General features: G+C 38.4%; 1 protein-coding gene across 2 annotated transcripts in view; it reads left to right on the top strand.

Moving 5' to 3' along the window:
- Positions 1-17,649, top strand: part of LOC124595519 (adenylyl cyclase 78C-like) — a 736,208-nt gene that overhangs the window by 565,964 nt on the left and 152,595 nt on the right. For both annotated transcript variants that reach the window (XM_047134287.1, XM_047134286.1), the window contains exon 6: positions 5,676-5,825. In XM_047134287.1, the coding sequence (XP_046990243.1) occupies positions 5,676-5,825 (150 nt within the window). The remainder of the gene's footprint in view (positions 1-5,675; positions 5,826-17,649) is intronic.

Genomic DNA, 17,649 nt, shown 5'->3' with positions numbered 1-17,649 from the left:
TTGCTGCAGTACGCATGGCAATAGGAGGTTCGAAGTTCGACACAATTTTAGAAAGTAAACCTAGTCTTTTGTCACCTCAATGCATACTGGTTACCAGGAAAAGTGTGTTACCATCTCCTGAGAGACTTCTTGCCTAAAGTGACACTGCATTTACATGTTTGGCTTCATTCCATGGCTCTCAGGAGGCAATGTGAGAAAAGAGCGAATTGGATTTCTCTAGAGTGATATTTTCAGTAACCAAGCTGCTTGCATGCAAGATGTCTTTCTCTTTCAGACACATCATGAACTCACAGTACTTCTAAGATTCTACCACAGATTGATGCCAAAGATGTTGGACAGTGGTTTTGTGAGCTATTTTCCTAGTAGACGGATGGGACCTGTGCTTCCTTCCAACCACTGGACTCTTCTTTTTTTTTCGGGAATCTGTGGTGCGGTTAACGGATGTGGTAACACCGAATTCCATATAGAATCTGACACAGGTTCCACCTGATCCTCACACCTTATTCGGTTTTAGTGATTCCAGCTGTTTCTCGAGCCCAGTGACAGTATACCAGTATCAGTCGTTTTGCAAAGATTCTAGAATTAGAAGAGGTGATAAATCAAACGCAAATTCAGTATAGCATCTGATAAGGATGGCTACCATTGGATATTGTATTCAATTCCTTTTGCGCTCTCATCATACTATGAATCTCGCAGCCCCCCTTAAAAACGTTCCACGCTCTCCCATTGATCCCGTTTGGAAACGATGCAGACAGAGCATTAGATTTAAGCTTCTAGTATTGCGATTATTTTGTAGCAGACGTACGTCGTGGAATAAGCGTGTGAAAATATGTTTCACTGTAAAATGGAGTAATGCACATATTAAATTATTTTTAACCAAAATGTTGACATGGGTGATTGATACGTTAAGGCGTAAGTTTATGCGATGGATATTAACTCGCATGTGCTGGTGTCCTAAAAAAGCCATTGATGTTGTCTTCGTGAAGAAGATGTTCAGGTTGTATTGACTGGCTATTTTACTTGAATTTAAAACAGATTATTGACGGTCATTTTCACACTAATTACTTAGCCGTTAGCAAAAAAGCGATGTACTAATATCCACGCTGTTGATGCTGAAATGTTTTATTGTCTCTACGCATATTTTACTTACATCGTCGACATTTATACTAAAAAGAGTAGTTGAAAGGGAACACCCTTGTATAGCTCCTTGCTTTATTTCAGCCATGCTATGTTTGCTGCCCTCTATTTTTCTTTTTATTTTTACTGCTTTATTCCTATATAAACCCTGTACAGCTCTTACCAGATGAGATGAGTCCCTGTTTCTTAAAATTTCTCACAGCTTGTTTCAATTTACTTTAGCAAACGCCTTTTCGTAGTCAATGAAGGCAAGAAAAGTTGGTATATTGAATTCACTGTGTTTTTCTATTTGTTGTGTCACAGTCAAGATACAATCTAAGCGTGATTCTATTGCGCAAAACATGTTGGGCAACTGATAGTGTAGTTTCAGCGATTGCCGATAGTCATTTTATTAAAATTCTAGCATACAATTTGTAACATACAATTAGCCGCTTAATACCGCTGTAGTTCTAACATTCCTGTCTATTTACTTACTTATAAACTGGGCGTATCTGGACTACAACCACTTTGTGAGCACTTGACCTTAAAATCTAGAGTTCTTATTTTTTGCTATATTTTATATATATTTTATCAGTTCTAAATTGATTTTATCTCGTCCTGGAGTCTTCCTGTTCTTGCTATAAGTTTTTGCATCCTGTAGTTTCTCCATCGTTATTATGTCCCCATTACTATCTGCTTCAGTCAGATCTAATGTGATGTATTGCACAACTGCCCAGAGTGTTTGTAGTATTTTACAACCAATTAGTTTCAAATTTTTGTTTATTTCTAGGTTTTAGATACTGTGTTTATTTCTAGGTTGTCCTTATCTTATTCGTTTAAATGCTTCGTTATGTTGTATGCTTTGTGTTGTCTTCCTCTTACACTGTGTTCAATATCTGTGATATTGTTTCCCGATTATAGTGTATTAATTGCCTGACTTCTGTTTACTAGAGCCGATTTTCTTTTATAACCTAATATCAGACATGGTCACCTGGGGAATTTAAAATTTTTAAGTCGGTCTATTTCTCGTCTTCAATTAGACTAACTATTTAATCATCCCAGTACTGCAGACGCCTTTTGAAAAAACTTGTCTGTTTTGTGCCAGGTGCTTCTGTTGCTTCGTTAGTTTGTGCTTCCTTTATTATGTTATCCAATTTTAAATGTAAACTTATGTAATCTTCAAGCCTTTTCTGGCACAGTAAGCGGATGCTCTCTTCTTGGAGTAAATGTACTCTAAATGTTGTTTCAGTTTTATTTTGTTTCTGTTTAGAAGCTACCTTCCCTCTTTTAAGTAGTTTCATTTCTGAGAGTGACAAGAAAGTGTTTGCAGACACATCTGGACCTCTGAATACTCTGGTGTCTTGCACCAGAAGCCAAGACTTTTTATTTGTGATCGAAATTGATAAACATAACATAGGGAAAGTAAATATATGAAAATATTTAGAGTGGGGTATTACGTATGGGGAAAATAATGCAATGCAAAATAAGTCAGACCTGTTCAACTATTTCTGTGGAGTAAAACGCAGAACTTTGGAAAAGAAAGACCTCAGAGATACTCTACTGAAATTCTGCACTGCTCTATGGATGTGAAATCTGGACCTTTAAAACGTGAAATAAAAAGAGAGTAGAAACTTGTGAAACGAACTTCCTCAAATACCTGTTGGACATATTTTGTTCAAAAAAAAGAAAAAAAAGACGACATTAGAGCTGAAATGAGTACGCAAATCATAACGGATATAATAAAACTGTTACAATTAAGATGAAAAGAACACATAACGCCAGACGTAAGAAACACTAAATCAGTAAAATGGTGTGAACAAAGGGGCAAAACAGCCTTAGGAATACCAATCTAGAGATGGACTGACAAATTTTGAAAAAGATGGAATGGACCAAAAGGTCCAAACCCTGATGTAGATGCTGATATATAAAATGGATACCGTTAGAAAATCTTTAACGTTTCATAAGCTTTCGGGACAATAAAAGTTGATAATGTAGCATGTTCTGGTCGATCATCAACACAATGCGTCTTCCCAGTGAGTGTAATGTGTTTCATGCCGAACACTGTGCGATTCTTAGATTAGACGTGAACTGGGGCTGACATTCTTGAACTGCACCGATTCCGTCAGTTCTTTGCAGGCTGTCTAGCATGTGTACCCAGCGGATAAAACAGTCCAGAATGTCCAGGGCGCCCTTCTCCAGTTGTGTAGACAGGGTAAGGAAGCGTCATTCAGTTCGAGTACCGGGACATGCTGGAATGAGGTAGCCGACACGCATGCACCCTAGTCAGCGTGCTGTCCCTCTGCATGATATAATGTCATTGCTGTGAAGGTCAATAGTACGTCCTTCGGAGGAAGAGTCGCTAAACGCGATTGATGACAAGTTGAGACATAAAAAAAGGGACTATAAGGCCGTGGTGCATCTCCTTTCGGCTAGCTAAACGTTGTGATACTTGTAGTGTACTGGTTACAGTTCGTCACATTTTAACCGAGTATATTTTGTATTATGTCAGCAGAGTAGAAGACAGTTTATTAACAGACCTGACCTCAGTTTTAAATTACCATGAGAAGGCTAAGGCACAGGGTTCATGATTTTGTACTGTGTGTAACCTTCTACGTAAACTAAATGCAAGAGATTTTAGTGTATGCAAAGGATGTATGGCTTTTCCAGTTACTCTATAAGTGATCAGATAAACACCATTTCGGGACCCGCTGTGTCGTGTCTTTTTTATTTGACAGTCGTATTTCAATAAGAGACCTAAGTCACCGAAAGTAATAACAGTTGTCGCTTTTGTGCACTGAAGTACGACTAAGTGTGATAATTTGATAAAGAGTGGAGAAAAGCAAATGTGATCTGATCTAGCTTTTAGTGTACTTTACAAATTTTAATTACATCTGTCTCATAATGAATTTCTAAGGGCGGTGATAACCATCATGTTGAGCGCCGTATACAAGCAATTACAACAATCGATTTCCAACAAACTTCAGAAAATATCGGGCCTATACTGGCACAAAATCACTGATTATATCTGATCGTATTCCACGAAAATTTAACTATGACGCTGTCAACGCATTCATTCACAGACTCTTGGGGCAATAATTGTCCTCTGTTTGTGTTCCTCAATTTGATTGGAAGATAACAAAGGTGGAAACTGTTGGAGATATGATTCGACCTGCTTTCTTTTTCTATCATCACAGATTATGAGACCTTGTTTCTGCCAATACGATTAGATCCGGAGAAGACACTTATTGCAGTCTCTGTGCGCAGCTAGTGCTTATCGATACAGATGCAAAGACATACTCGTATATGTCTGTTTCGATCGATTACAAAAGAAGCCCGCAATTTGCGACAGCTTTATACGTCGGCGAGGGTGGAGTGCGGCCCATACATTTCTCTTAGGGGAATTAAGTATTTTTTTTTTGTTTTTATTTCATTTGTTTTATAAAACTTTTCAACGAGTTCTTATGTTTTCTATTAAATTTCATAACATTCGTCTGTTTAAGGCAGGTCTTGAAAAGACGTGAGTGGTATATTACATCAGGCTCAAAAATGCTGTGTGATTATCTCACTTTCGGTGCGCTAACAGAAATTCAACCTGTCGGTGCATCGTCACACTAAGAATCTCGCCATGTTCCAATGTTCCCACTTTCTTTCCTTCCCTATCGCCAGCTCAAATACATACCTCTGTATCCATCCAAGGAGATATGAATTTGTGGACTGCTTATATGTAAACACTTTAGCTTCTGTAAAGCTATAAGGGTTTAAATCTAGCAATATAAGTTTCGTATACCACCGGAATTAGACTTTTTACTAGCCGTTTTCGTTAACAGTAATGTTTTCAGAATTCCATGTTCATATAGTGCCTTCATACAGATGCGGTCGTAATATTTCAAAAGCGCATTTCCACACAATCCCAGTATAAACAAAATGGCATCACTCCCATATGCCACTACCTCAATCTTACATTTCACGTTACATATGAAAGTGAATCTGATGGGTGCCATTTCGAATATAATGATCATCCTAAGCTATTGAATAAAAGACAAATATACCAACACTTATCGATACCTATGTTGTATTCTTGGACTAGCACATAAAATAAACTTGGTTTGTGGATGGAATACTTTAGTTCGAAGCTGGGGAAGGCGTGTCATTACAATTCAAACGGTATTCAAGATAAATTTTTGTATTCCGTAAGTTATAATAAATACTTGTACATGCTTCCTTATGTCACTATTGGAAGTTTGCTATACCTTCATCGACAAAAAGACACATGCTTTAGGCACTTTTATTGCTACTTTTTAACCAATACTGAAATAATATTTGCCTCCAAACACATAATATCATCTACGAGCCGTCAGCTGTACAGATGAATAAATGACATTTCTTTTACCATTTTAATTCCGCTAACTTGTTTTATGATCAAAATTGTACACAATTATCTCTTTTCCAGTGCAATTTCGTAACAGATAGATATAATGGTTGAGAATAAAATCTTATTTCGCACACCTGTTGTCAATAATAATATATTTATGCTGAGCATTGTTTTTAAACTTTTTCAGTGCTACCGGATTTCGTAGCGAAGGAGATGATCAGAGACATCTCCAAAGAAGAGGAGAAAGGGTCTTTCGTGCCAAATCAGTTCCATAAGATCTACATCCATCGATATGAAGACGTGAGCATCCTCTTTGCTGACATCAAAGGATTCACAGGTAAGAGAGCGCACGTATCTGAATGGCGTACGTTTAGTCTATCAAATGTTTGCACCCAGCAGAACGTGGAGAACAGTAATAATGTATGAGGTGTAGGTATTCTCATACATTTCTAGAAGCTGCAATTTGGATGAAGACGCGGTGAGACGACGCGGCCATTTGGAAGCACTTTTGATAACCTTTCTTAAGTCTTGACCACACTCTTTATTTTCTCAGCAACCTTATGCATTTCGACTTTTCGTCATTTTGAAAGGCAGTGTTATGTCAGTAATATAAAATTTCTCATTAGATACATTGTATCACGTCAACACTCCCGATCACGAGACAAGTGCAAACTGCTACAAAGAGAAAATTTTGGAAGCCACATTGCTTAATCTCTGCAGACATGACTTGACTCAACATGACCACTTCCAGACTAAATCAGTATCTTACAACAATATTTAAATAAAGAGATATCATAAAAATTCGGTTACCATCAGATTATTCACAATACTTGTAAGCATAGTTGGTTCATAAATAAATAAGCCAGCATTCCTGCACAAGTGTGCTCACAATAAATGATTGTCGTTAAATATTATTTAAACAATTATTTGTACATTCTTGACAGGCGCGTCTTTTGGTTCTCTTTCCAGTTGTGGCGTCCGTTAACACATGCGACAGACCAATTTTACATAAGCACAGATTTTTAATAGCATCTGCAGTCATCATTTAAATAAACGTAACTGCCAAAATAGTAAACTGTTCATTAAATAACTACACAAGTATGACATTGTGAGCAGTTGATGCTGTGTTCATTTGATCTGTAAATGTAGGAAATACCATGTTCTGACAAAAATTTGTATAATGAAAAAGGTATAAAAGAAATCGTAAATCAGTAAATAAAATATGTACAGATACGTACGTAGCTTTCAGGGATAACAGCTATAGTGTAATTCTATCATCTGAGATATCGTATGCTGAAATCACAAGAAGGATTTAAAAGTTGTTGATTTAGAGGTTCATTGTGTAAATGTTTATTCACTGTGAAATATTAACTTCTGTAGTTTTAAAGATTTTGAAATATTGTTGTGTCACTGGATGAACCTAATTTTTCTGGGATGGCCGATGTATTTGCATTACTATTTGGTTGTAAATTATTATAGAGCCTCAGAGAGCCGTAAGAAGCTATCTTTCAGCTCGTCTGACACTCTGACATTTCTTGGAGGTTGTCTCTTGCACAAAGACAATGCGAGCGACAGTCGTCCAAATTCCAAGCGACGGGATTTAGATTAGATTTACTTTCATTCCAATTGATCCGTAGTGAGGAGGTCCTCCAGGATGTAGAACATATCAGAAAAACAATAATACATGACAAATATTTACAACTCAAACAAATAAGCTAATGTACCATTCCACAGGTCCCAAGTGGAATGATCGTCATTTTTTAAATGAAACACTATATGAAAGATTCATTTTAAAAACACTAATGCACTGAATTTAAAATCAAAACGTTTTTTTATTTATAATGTAATAAACATGTAATAGAACTACTATAATTCTTATTTACAATGAACACATTACTGCACTGAAATGGTGCAAAAGTTAGATTGTACTTCTATATATTACACACGCACAAATCAATTGGTTCTACTGAATTTCATTGGTTGTTAAGCTTTTTACGGCTGTTGGCAAGTTATTGAAAATGTGTGTTCCTGAATAATGCACACCTTTTTGTACAAGAGTAAGTGATTTTAAATCCTTGTGAAGATTATTCGTATTTCTAGTATTTATTCCATGAATTGAGCTGTTGGTTTGAAAAAGTGATATACTTTAATGACAAAGTTCATTAAAGAATAAGTATATTGGGAAGCAGTAGTTAGTATCCCTAGTTCCCTAAACGGGCTTACCCGTTTCCAGTGACACTGCTAATCTTTGTACCTGTATTCGCCCATACTGGTTACCCAGCCGGAAACCGGGACTGCTCCGGCGTGCCCAGAGACCTGTGTACGCTGGTTTCCAGCCGTACAACCAATTCATCTCTCTTCAGTACTAGGTCTAGGTGGATGATTAACTCACCCCCATATTCGTAGCGTTACATTCTCTAAAAGACTCAACTGCTCGCTGCTATGCCTCAAATAAGAAAGCCCCAGTGCTGCACAACAGACCGGCGAGCAAACGAACCACAGACAACTTAAACACAGAATTATGGATCTTATTTACTACTCGTGCAGTGCGCTCATTCATCTTTGTTCGAGCAGGGTAAAGGTGAATTATTTACAATGCCAGAAAACATTTGAAAACCTTACATTTGGAAATGGTGTTGCAGGAGAGAAGTCTAATTGAAATGGAAGAAATTCAAGCGGAATAGTGGAGGGTAATAAGCACTCTAGCAAAGACAGACTTCCTACATGTGTTTCAAAATTGACAGAAACGTTGCGGTAGGGTGAATTCCCTTTCAGTAGGACAACTTTGGATATGATGCACAAGAATAAGATCTACTTAAGACGTAACAGTTTTAATTACTGCCTCTCGGGAACCAAATCGTGGGAGTATTTGTGTTGCACATTCGTTGCTTCGCATTCATAGTGCCTTCGGTAGGCATTTACACGCCGAACACGCTGTAACCTAGGGCATATTTTATATGTTGTGAGAGTGCTTCCCACCGTGCACAGAAGATTAGATGGATAATGGTTCAAATGGCTCTGAGCACTATGGGACTCAACTGCTGAGGTCATTAGTCTCCTAGAACTTAGAACTACTTAAACCTAACGAACCTAAGGACATCACAAACATCCATGCCCGAGGCAGGATTCGAACCTGCGACCGTAGCGGTCTTGCGGTTCCAGACTGCAGCGCCTTTAACCGCACGGCCACTTCGGCCGGCACTAGATGGATAGATCAAGTAAGTAATGAGGAGGCAGTGAATAGGATCGGAGGGACAAGAAGTTTGTGGCACAACTTGACTAGAAGAAGCGATCGGTTGATAGGAAACACTCAGAGACATCGATGGATCACCAGTTTAGTTCTGGAGGAAAGTGTGGATGGTAAAAATCGTAGAGGGACACCAAGAGATGAATACAGTAAGCACGTAATGATGTAGGTTGCCTTAGTTATTTAGAGATGAAGAGGCTTGCATAGGATAGATGGCATGGAGAGCTGCATCAAACCTGTCTTCACACTAAAGACCACAACAATAACTTATCTCGGGTATTTTTGGACGCCACATCGTACGTATCAGTGAAGGGGTATAGCTCCTCTACATCAGGAAAATTTACTCTGTGCGTGGTGGGAAGCACACTGTGCAACAGATAAAATATGCCACTCCGTTACAGCGTGTTTGGCATGTTAATGCCTGCCGAAGGCACGATGAATACGAAGCAGCGAATGTCGACGCAAATACTCTCGCCGCTTGGTTCCATTTCCTGAGAAGATACGCCAGTTCTGCTCGCAGACTCGTGGCGTTTGGGGGAACGAACTGCAGTCGTGCTTCTGCGAACCTCCAAGAAACCGACACTCAATTTCCTGCGCAACACACGCTTGCTTATTAACGGCCGGTCGTTATTCCAGTACGCAGACGCGCAGAGAGAATTCGCTTCAAGAATACTGGACGTCTGCCACTTGCTTGCCACAAAAACCAGAGCCACTGCGAAATACATGGCTCTTGGCCGTTAAAACTACAACACCTTGACGTATAGCAAATAACGAAATTCAATTTACCGAACGTGTACAGTATAACAGGAACAATATTTGACTTAATTTGTACGTGATTTGGGGCATAAAGATTGCAAAATTTAATATGTAGAGTTGTCACCTCTGGTAGCCGCGTAGACTCTAACACAGCTGGACATAGAGTCGAAAAGAGATTGGAAAACAGTTACGTGTGCGTCATTCCATGCTGCTTGAACTCCCACACTTAAGCGGAAACAACTTACTTAGCATGTCACTGTTTATACCTTCACTCATTAGATAGTACAAGCCTTAAATAATAATATATCGTCAGCTGGTATTTTTTGTGCTCTGTCCTAGAAAAGCTCAAGTTTTATGGAACTGATGGCTTTACTCACAGCTGATATGAATCATACTTGACGAAGAGAATACAAGAGGTTGTACTCCATAATTCACAGAATATCGGAAAGGTAGAAAATTTTAGTAACTGGAGAAAAACCGCAAAGGGAATCCACATGGTTCAATTTTGAGACCTCTCCTATTCCTTATGTATGAGAATGACCTTCCACTTAACATTCAACAAGCAAAATTGGTACTTTTTACAGACAATACTAGTGATATAATAAAGTGTATTATAGAGAAAGCAACAGAAGTGTTGGTAAATGATATTTCGCAAAGAATTATTAAGCACCTCTCCTAAAATGGTCTCTCCCTAAATTTTGAAAAGAAAAAACATTAAATTCACTTCGGTAGAACAAACAGAGTCAAACCAACAAGTGATGTAGCACGTGAGCATAAGTCAGCAAATAGGGTAGAAAACTCCAAATTTTTGGGTGTACATACTGATGAAATCTTGAACTGGAAGAAGCATAGTACTGAGCTTCTCAAACAATTCAGTTCAGATACTTTTGGCTCTTCGTGTAGTTGCTAATCTAGGAAGCAAACATATCAGCCTATTGATATATTTTCCATATTTTCAGTGAAGAACGTATTATAGAACGATTTTCTGGGCCAACTCCTCACTTACAAAGTATGGATTGCACAAAAGCGAGTAATAAGAATAATACGCTCTGTTCACCCACAGACGTCATGTACGTACCCCTCTGAGGAGCTAGTCTTTTAAGTGCGCCATCACCATTTGAGCAGAATGGTGATGTCCATACCTACAACACCAGAGTGAAAAATAACCTTTATTGTCCATTGTTAAAACTGTCAGAGGCGCAAAAAAATTTTGTGATTTGCCCAGTAAATTATAATGTCCGGCAGGTAGTGAAGCAAGTTTTAAATCTAATTTAAAATCATTTTTCCTGGACAACTCCCTTTGTTTCTTTGATGAATTTGTACTCAAAAACTGACAGCCAGCAAAAAAAGTGTAGTAGCATTAGTACGACTAAGATTAATAACGTTTTTATTCATGTTAACACTTACCACGGAAACATGCTGTAAACTGACTCGATCCACATCATTTCAATTATACATTGAAGCGCCAAATAAACTGGTATAGGCATGCATATCCAAATAGAAAGATATGTAAATAGGCAGAATATGGCGTTGCGGTTGACAAAGCCTATATAAAACAATAAGTTTCTGGCGCATTTGTTAGAACGGTTACTGATGCTACAATGGTAGGTTATCAAGATTTAAGTGAGTTTGACCCAGGTGTTACAGTCGGTGCACGAGCGATGGCACACAGTAGCTCTGAGGTAACGATGAAATGGGAATTTTCCCGTACGACGATTTCACAAGTGTACTGTGAATATCAGGAATCCGGTAAAACATTAACTCAGATATCGCTGAGACCAGAAAAAGATCCTGTAAGAATGGGACCAACGACAACTGAAGAGAATCGTTCAACGTGACAAAGTGCAACCCTTCCGCAAATTGCTGCAGATTTCAATTCTGGGACATCAACAAGTGTCAGCGTGCAAACCATTCAACGAAACATCATCCATATGGGCTTTCGGAGCCGAAGGTCCACTCTTGTACCCTTGATGACTGCACGACACAAAGCTTTACGCCTCGCCTGGACCCGTCGACATCGACATTGGGCTGTTGATGACTGGAAACATGTCGCCTGGTCGGAAGAGTCTTGTTTCAAACTGTATCGAGCGGGTGGACGTGTACATGTATGGAGACAACCTCTTGAATCCATGGACCCTGCATGTCAGCAGGGGACTGTTCAAGCTGGTGGAGGCTCTGTGGTGGTGTGGGGCATGTGCAGTTCAAGTGATATTGGACCCCTGATACGTTTAGATACGACTCTGCTAGGTGACACTTACGTAAGCATCCTGTCTGATCACCTGCATCCATTCGTGTCCATTGTGCATTCCGACGGACTTGGGCACTTCCAACAGGATAATGCGACACCCCACACATCCATAATTGCTACAGAGTGGCTCCATAAACACTATTTTGATTTCAAACACTTCCGCTGGCCACAAAACTTCCCAGATATGAACATTATAGCGCATATCTGGGATGCCCTGCAACGTGCTCTTCAGATGAGATCTCCACCCCCTCGTACTTTTACGGATTTATAGACAGCCCTGCAGGATCCATGGTGTCAGTTCCCTCCAGCACTACTTCAGACATTAGTCGAGTCCATGCCACGTCGCGTTGTGGCACCTCTGCGTGCTCGCGGTGGCCCTACACGATATTAGGCAGGTGTACCTGTTTCTTTGGTTCTTCAGTGTAGAATCGTTCAAATGATCTATGGAACATGAATCTAGCTACGCTAAAGTTCGTCAGTCATAGTAGCTGGTGGCCAATGGTGCACCAGTGTAATGGATGTCAACATGTTTTTAGTGTGTGAGAGGTCTGGAGAAGGTGCTTGTCGTGTGTGAAATGTCTGGAAAATGTACTGACCCAGGCAACACTCGAATAACCTCTGTATCGAGGTACGTCAGAGCAACACAGGCAACATGCTGTTATATTGGAGACCTCAAGGGTAGGGCACGGCCACCGGTCTCAACACGTCGTAAATGTAAGGGCTGCTATCCAAATATCCGGATATGTGAGGCAGAGGTGATCATGTTGTGTACTCAAAGGCAGCACATACCATCCCACCAGGTGCTGGGCTCTACGAAGATTATAAATGCAATAGGGCAGTGTGAATGATCCTCGCATGCATGGAGATGTCTATTATGATGTTGTCATAGGACGTGCCAGTACCGGCACACTTCTCTCTGCTACCTGCGTCAAGCAAAGCCGCAACAATGGTCGCCACACTGAGAATCCGTGCTGCTCCAGACGTTATCACACTGACCATGTTGATACCTGTTTTTCAGCAAACAAGCCATTTCCTGACCCATGCTTCATGATTTATTTTTTTTTGGGGGGGGGGGGCTTTAAAAAGTAGCTTACCTTTTACTGAATGATGCTCTAAGATATGACACAGATACGCGACACTATTTTTCAACATGGACACTAAATCACTGTCAATAACGGTCGGTACATTCTACCGATAGTTCAGTTCCTCAACGACAGTACCCGCTCCATGGTCACGGAGCCTTTCAAGAACCACCGTGGGAACGTCCTCAGCATTGGAAAATCTGCGACTGTTACGAATCAGTTCCTCTATAGCCTGGACATTGTCGCCTGTGGTCGATGCCGATGACCTTTTGTCCTATTCAGCATCATCCACATCTATGTGAACTTCGTCAAATTACTGGCACCATTTCACTGCGGCCGAAGGCGACACTACATTTGGTCCCATATCGCCAGAATTTCAGGGTGAATCTGTATGCAGTTTAGACGTTTTGTCCAAATGAAATGTAGTTTCCCTTTAAGGAATTCCCTTAAAATCTTTGCGGTAGGTAAAATTTCACATAATATGGTTTGAAATTAGTATAACCTTTATGCTTTCCTTACACCGCACTTGCTTAATCCGCAAGCTCAATAGGAAAAAAGTAGGGAAAAACCAGAATCAGATACATAAGAGCAAAACATGAAATTACTTGTATGCAGGATTCCAGCGCAAATAAAACATTATCCCCATGTAACTAAATTTTTATTTACCTTGAAATACATTAAGATTCCTTGTATTTTTATTTGCTAGTTTTATTGACAGTATGCCATGATTGATTTGTTTGTTGTAATTGTTTAGCAGAGTGTTGGAAACTGTATTGGCTATACTATCATACATCTCACTTAGAGCATCACCACACAGGCGTGTATCATGAAGAAAGAAGTTGAAACTGGTGTTTGACAAATGAGTTCTTTCCAAAATTAAATCAGAACCTCCTTTTTTAAAAAAAAAACGTGATTCATAGGGATCTGATATAATTACACAAACAATACCCTAAGTCAGATGGCACCATCTTATAACTGCTGAGGATGGCAGAAGTTATGCCACCCTTGTTGAGAATGTCAGAATAAAGGCTATAGCATTCACTTGACTTTACAACTGCAACACAAATTTCACAAAATCTGTTTTTTTTGTAAAGCCTTCTGTGCTACATATCCACAAACATAAACAATAGCAGGATTATTAGTAGCTATATCATCTTCGTTCATTACTTTGTGATACATGAATTTTCAAATTCTGAGTTCACTAGAAAAATGCAGTTATCCACATCACCAGAATCAGACTGGACCATTGTAAAACCATCATTCTAAATCTGGTGGCTGAAAGAAATGCTTCCTGACATGAAGACCACAAACCAAGTAAATTCTTGACATGATTTTTTTCCAGATTCCAAAATTTAGTGTACGAGATGTGAGAATTTGCTCTAGACAGTTGTCTGTACAATCAAAATCTTGCTTCTAAATTATCAGTCTGAAACTCTCCAGTTAGAAAAAACTGCCTTTTCAAATTACTAAAACATAACTGTATTATGTAAAGAAAAGCTTTATTAGGTGGAACAAATCTTCGTGTGTTTCAAAGTGATGAACCCTTTACATTTAATGACTATCACCTGCTTAAAAAAACATTTAAAATTTTCCAAAAACTATAACCTAGAATCATTACAAACAATACCATGAATATGTAGAGCACTTGCCCGCGTAAGGCAAAGGTCCCGAGTTCGAGTCTCGGTCGGGCACACAGTTTTAATCTGCCAGGAAGTTTCAATACCATGAATATAGTTTCTCACGCTGACTGCCTTCCACTAGTGTGTAATTATTTGTACGAACTTGGCTGTACCCTCGCTCTGCACTTCAAACCACATCAAAGCAGTAACAGTTGTGTCATGAAAAACATTGTCTGCCAAGTTTATATTTTGACTTTCAATGGCAGTGAGATATACACTTTTGTAATTGAGATTTGGAGCTGGTTTTATAATGGAGATATCCCTTCATTGTGTTTTGTATAATGTCACCAAATCCTAAAACTTAGCTTCTAAAACCTCTGCATCTGCTAAGTTTATCTAATTGTTTCTCACGTTCTTAAACAAATGCTTAGTGAAAGTATGACGTATAAGACATTATCTTTACTGTCAAAAGAAAAATGGAAGCAATAACTGTTTTCAGAGTTTTCTGTCACTTTCATGAACAAGTTTCTTCTTACAGCACTGTTATCACAGATTATAATTATGACTTTAAATCCACAAGACATTACAAGTTGCGAAACTGCAAGTGTTCGTTTTTTCATATACCTTCCGTCCAGACACATTTTTCACTGGATGCAATGAAACAATTTCTTTCATGCTCCATGCACTGGAAAAGCTGAACTGTTGTAGCTTCAGTTCTTAATGTGTTCTCAGCAACACCAGTTATAATACCTCCTTTGAACTGAAATTTTGGATTAATATGAATTTCAGCCAACTGTGAAATACATATTTTTTCCTCTTCAGGCAATCTAGCTGCTACAGTCTTAAAAAAAATGTCAGTTTCTTGACTTATTTCCTGCTGATATTTTTAAAGAAGCAATAAGTTTTTGTATTTGCTTTGGATTTGTTAGATACTGAAGACAGTCAACGACGAGCAGTGTATGCTGCACTAGAGTGTTCAAATATAAAGGAAGAGTATAGCAACAAATTGGCCAAGTACCTTTTCTTTTCATACTACACAACATAATTTGTTCACACAAGAAACTGACACAAGTGCTGTTTCCATTGTCATCGGTAAAAGTTTGCTCCAGATATGCAATAAAGTCTTTTACTTTTGTGACACAATCATGCTCACTACATTCACTGCATGTTTCAATGATTATGTACGTCTGTAGAATTTTCTCTAGCTGTGACCACAGAGTTATTTTCAAGTCTATCCATTTCAAATCGTGGGCCAATACACAATTGAGTATTTACACAATTGTCAATCCATACATTAACTTGAACTTTTGGAATGCCTTCCACTGATATCATATAGAAACATATAGCATCGTTAATTACAGCATGGCATCACATGTCACTTCACGCAATTCTCCCTACATTTTCACACAAGTCTTTAAAACTTTCAATAACAAGCCTCTCCTCATTTCTCTTGCTTCTTTCATCTGGATCTTTTCTAGAGTCATATTCAGAGGGTTTGCTTAAATAATCATACTTCAATAGGAAAGGAAAGTGTAAACTGGCAGGGTTGTTAGCGAAAGCCATAAGGGGGGATACTAGTACTCATGGTTGTACCTCTTTTTTAGACTAATATCAGTGTCCAATGAGAAGTTCAGGCAGGCAGGTGCTAAAGAGGTCCAAAACTTACAAGATTCTCACAACAGTAAAGTAAATAATAATGTTACCGTATTTAACCAAAATATTGGTGGATTAAAGAAAAAAGTAGATTCTCACAAAAGTAAAGTAAAAAATAATGGTACCATGTTTCAGCAAAATATTCCAGGATTGAAGAATAAAGTAGATGAGCTCCTGGTTTGTTTAGATGGCATTGAATCTGATAATGCAATAGATATACTATGCCTGTCTGAGCATCACATCGTGTCTGATATGGAAAAGGTAAATATCAGTGGTTATAAACTAGCTGCACATATGAGCAGAGAGAATAAGGTGAGAGGAGGAGTTGCCATATATGTCGAAAGTTATCACTGTGTAAAAAGCTTAGATACAAAAAAGTTTTGTCTAGAGCAACATATATAAGCATGTTCCAGTCAACTTAAACTGCAGGACGGCTCGTTTATAATTGTAATACTATATAGGTCCCCTTCAGGAAACTTTCATTTATTCCTGGAAAACTTGGATGCCTTGTTGTGCTGTCTGTTAGATAGGGAAAAGCAAATTATTATTTGTGGGGACTTCAATGTTGATTCATTGAAAGACTGTAATAGGAAGAATGACCTGGAAGTCTTGCTCGGTTCTTTCAATTTGACATCTGTCATTAATTTTCCTACTCGGGTAGTAAAAGACAGCAGCACATTGATAGATAACAGTTTTATAGACCAAGATAAATTTAAAAATATAAATTCTCGTCCTGTTGAGAATGGCCTTTCTGATCATGGTGCTCAGCTAATTACAGTATATGACATAGCACCATTCAGTAATTCAAAAGTACCCTCCAAAGTTGTGTGTTCAATTAATGACTCAAAAATTAGAAATTTCAGGGAAAATCTTCAGCAGTTAGACTGGGATGAGGTGTACAAGGAACCCGATGCTAATTTAAAACATAATTCATTTCATGATAAACTTGTAAGACAATTTGAAAACTGTTTCCCCAAGAAAGTAGTTAAATCTAATTATAAGAAACCACGCAAAAAACCTTGTCTTACTAAAGGAACAAAAATATCTTGTAACCACAAAAGGGAACTGTATATTACAATAAGAAAGAATAATGACCCAGACACAGCCAAATATTATAAAAACTACTGTGCTACATTAAGAAAAGTTATTAAAAGTTTCAGAAGCATGTGCATCATGTCTGATAACAAAATCAAAACAACTTGGAATATTATTAGAAGGGATACAGGACAACCAAGAGTACAGGATGATGGCATTACGATCAAAGCAAATGAAATCTTCACAAACAACAAGCCAGAAGACGAAAACATTTTGAATAATCATTTTTAAATGTTGTAGAGAAAGCAGGATCTAAACGTTCATTAGAAGAAGCAAGGCAGTTAATGGAAGAGGCCTTCCCACACCATTTGATACAATTGAAATTCCACCCACCTCTCCTTCTGAAATTCTCTCAAAAATAAAAGCTCACATGGAACTGATGGCATTTCCAGCAGGATAATAAAAGCTTGTTCCCAAGAGATAAGTGGGATTCTTAGCCACATATGTAATAGCTCTCTGAA

This window comes from Schistocerca americana, chromosome 2 (genome assembly GCF_021461395.2).
Source record: "Schistocerca americana isolate TAMUIC-IGC-003095 chromosome 2, iqSchAmer2.1, whole genome shotgun sequence".
NCBI classification, from domain to species: Eukaryota; Metazoa; Arthropoda; class Insecta; order Orthoptera; family Acrididae; genus Schistocerca; species Schistocerca americana.
The sequence above is the reverse complement of the archived record's forward strand: the minus strand, read 5'-3'. Positions and strand labels throughout refer to the sequence as shown.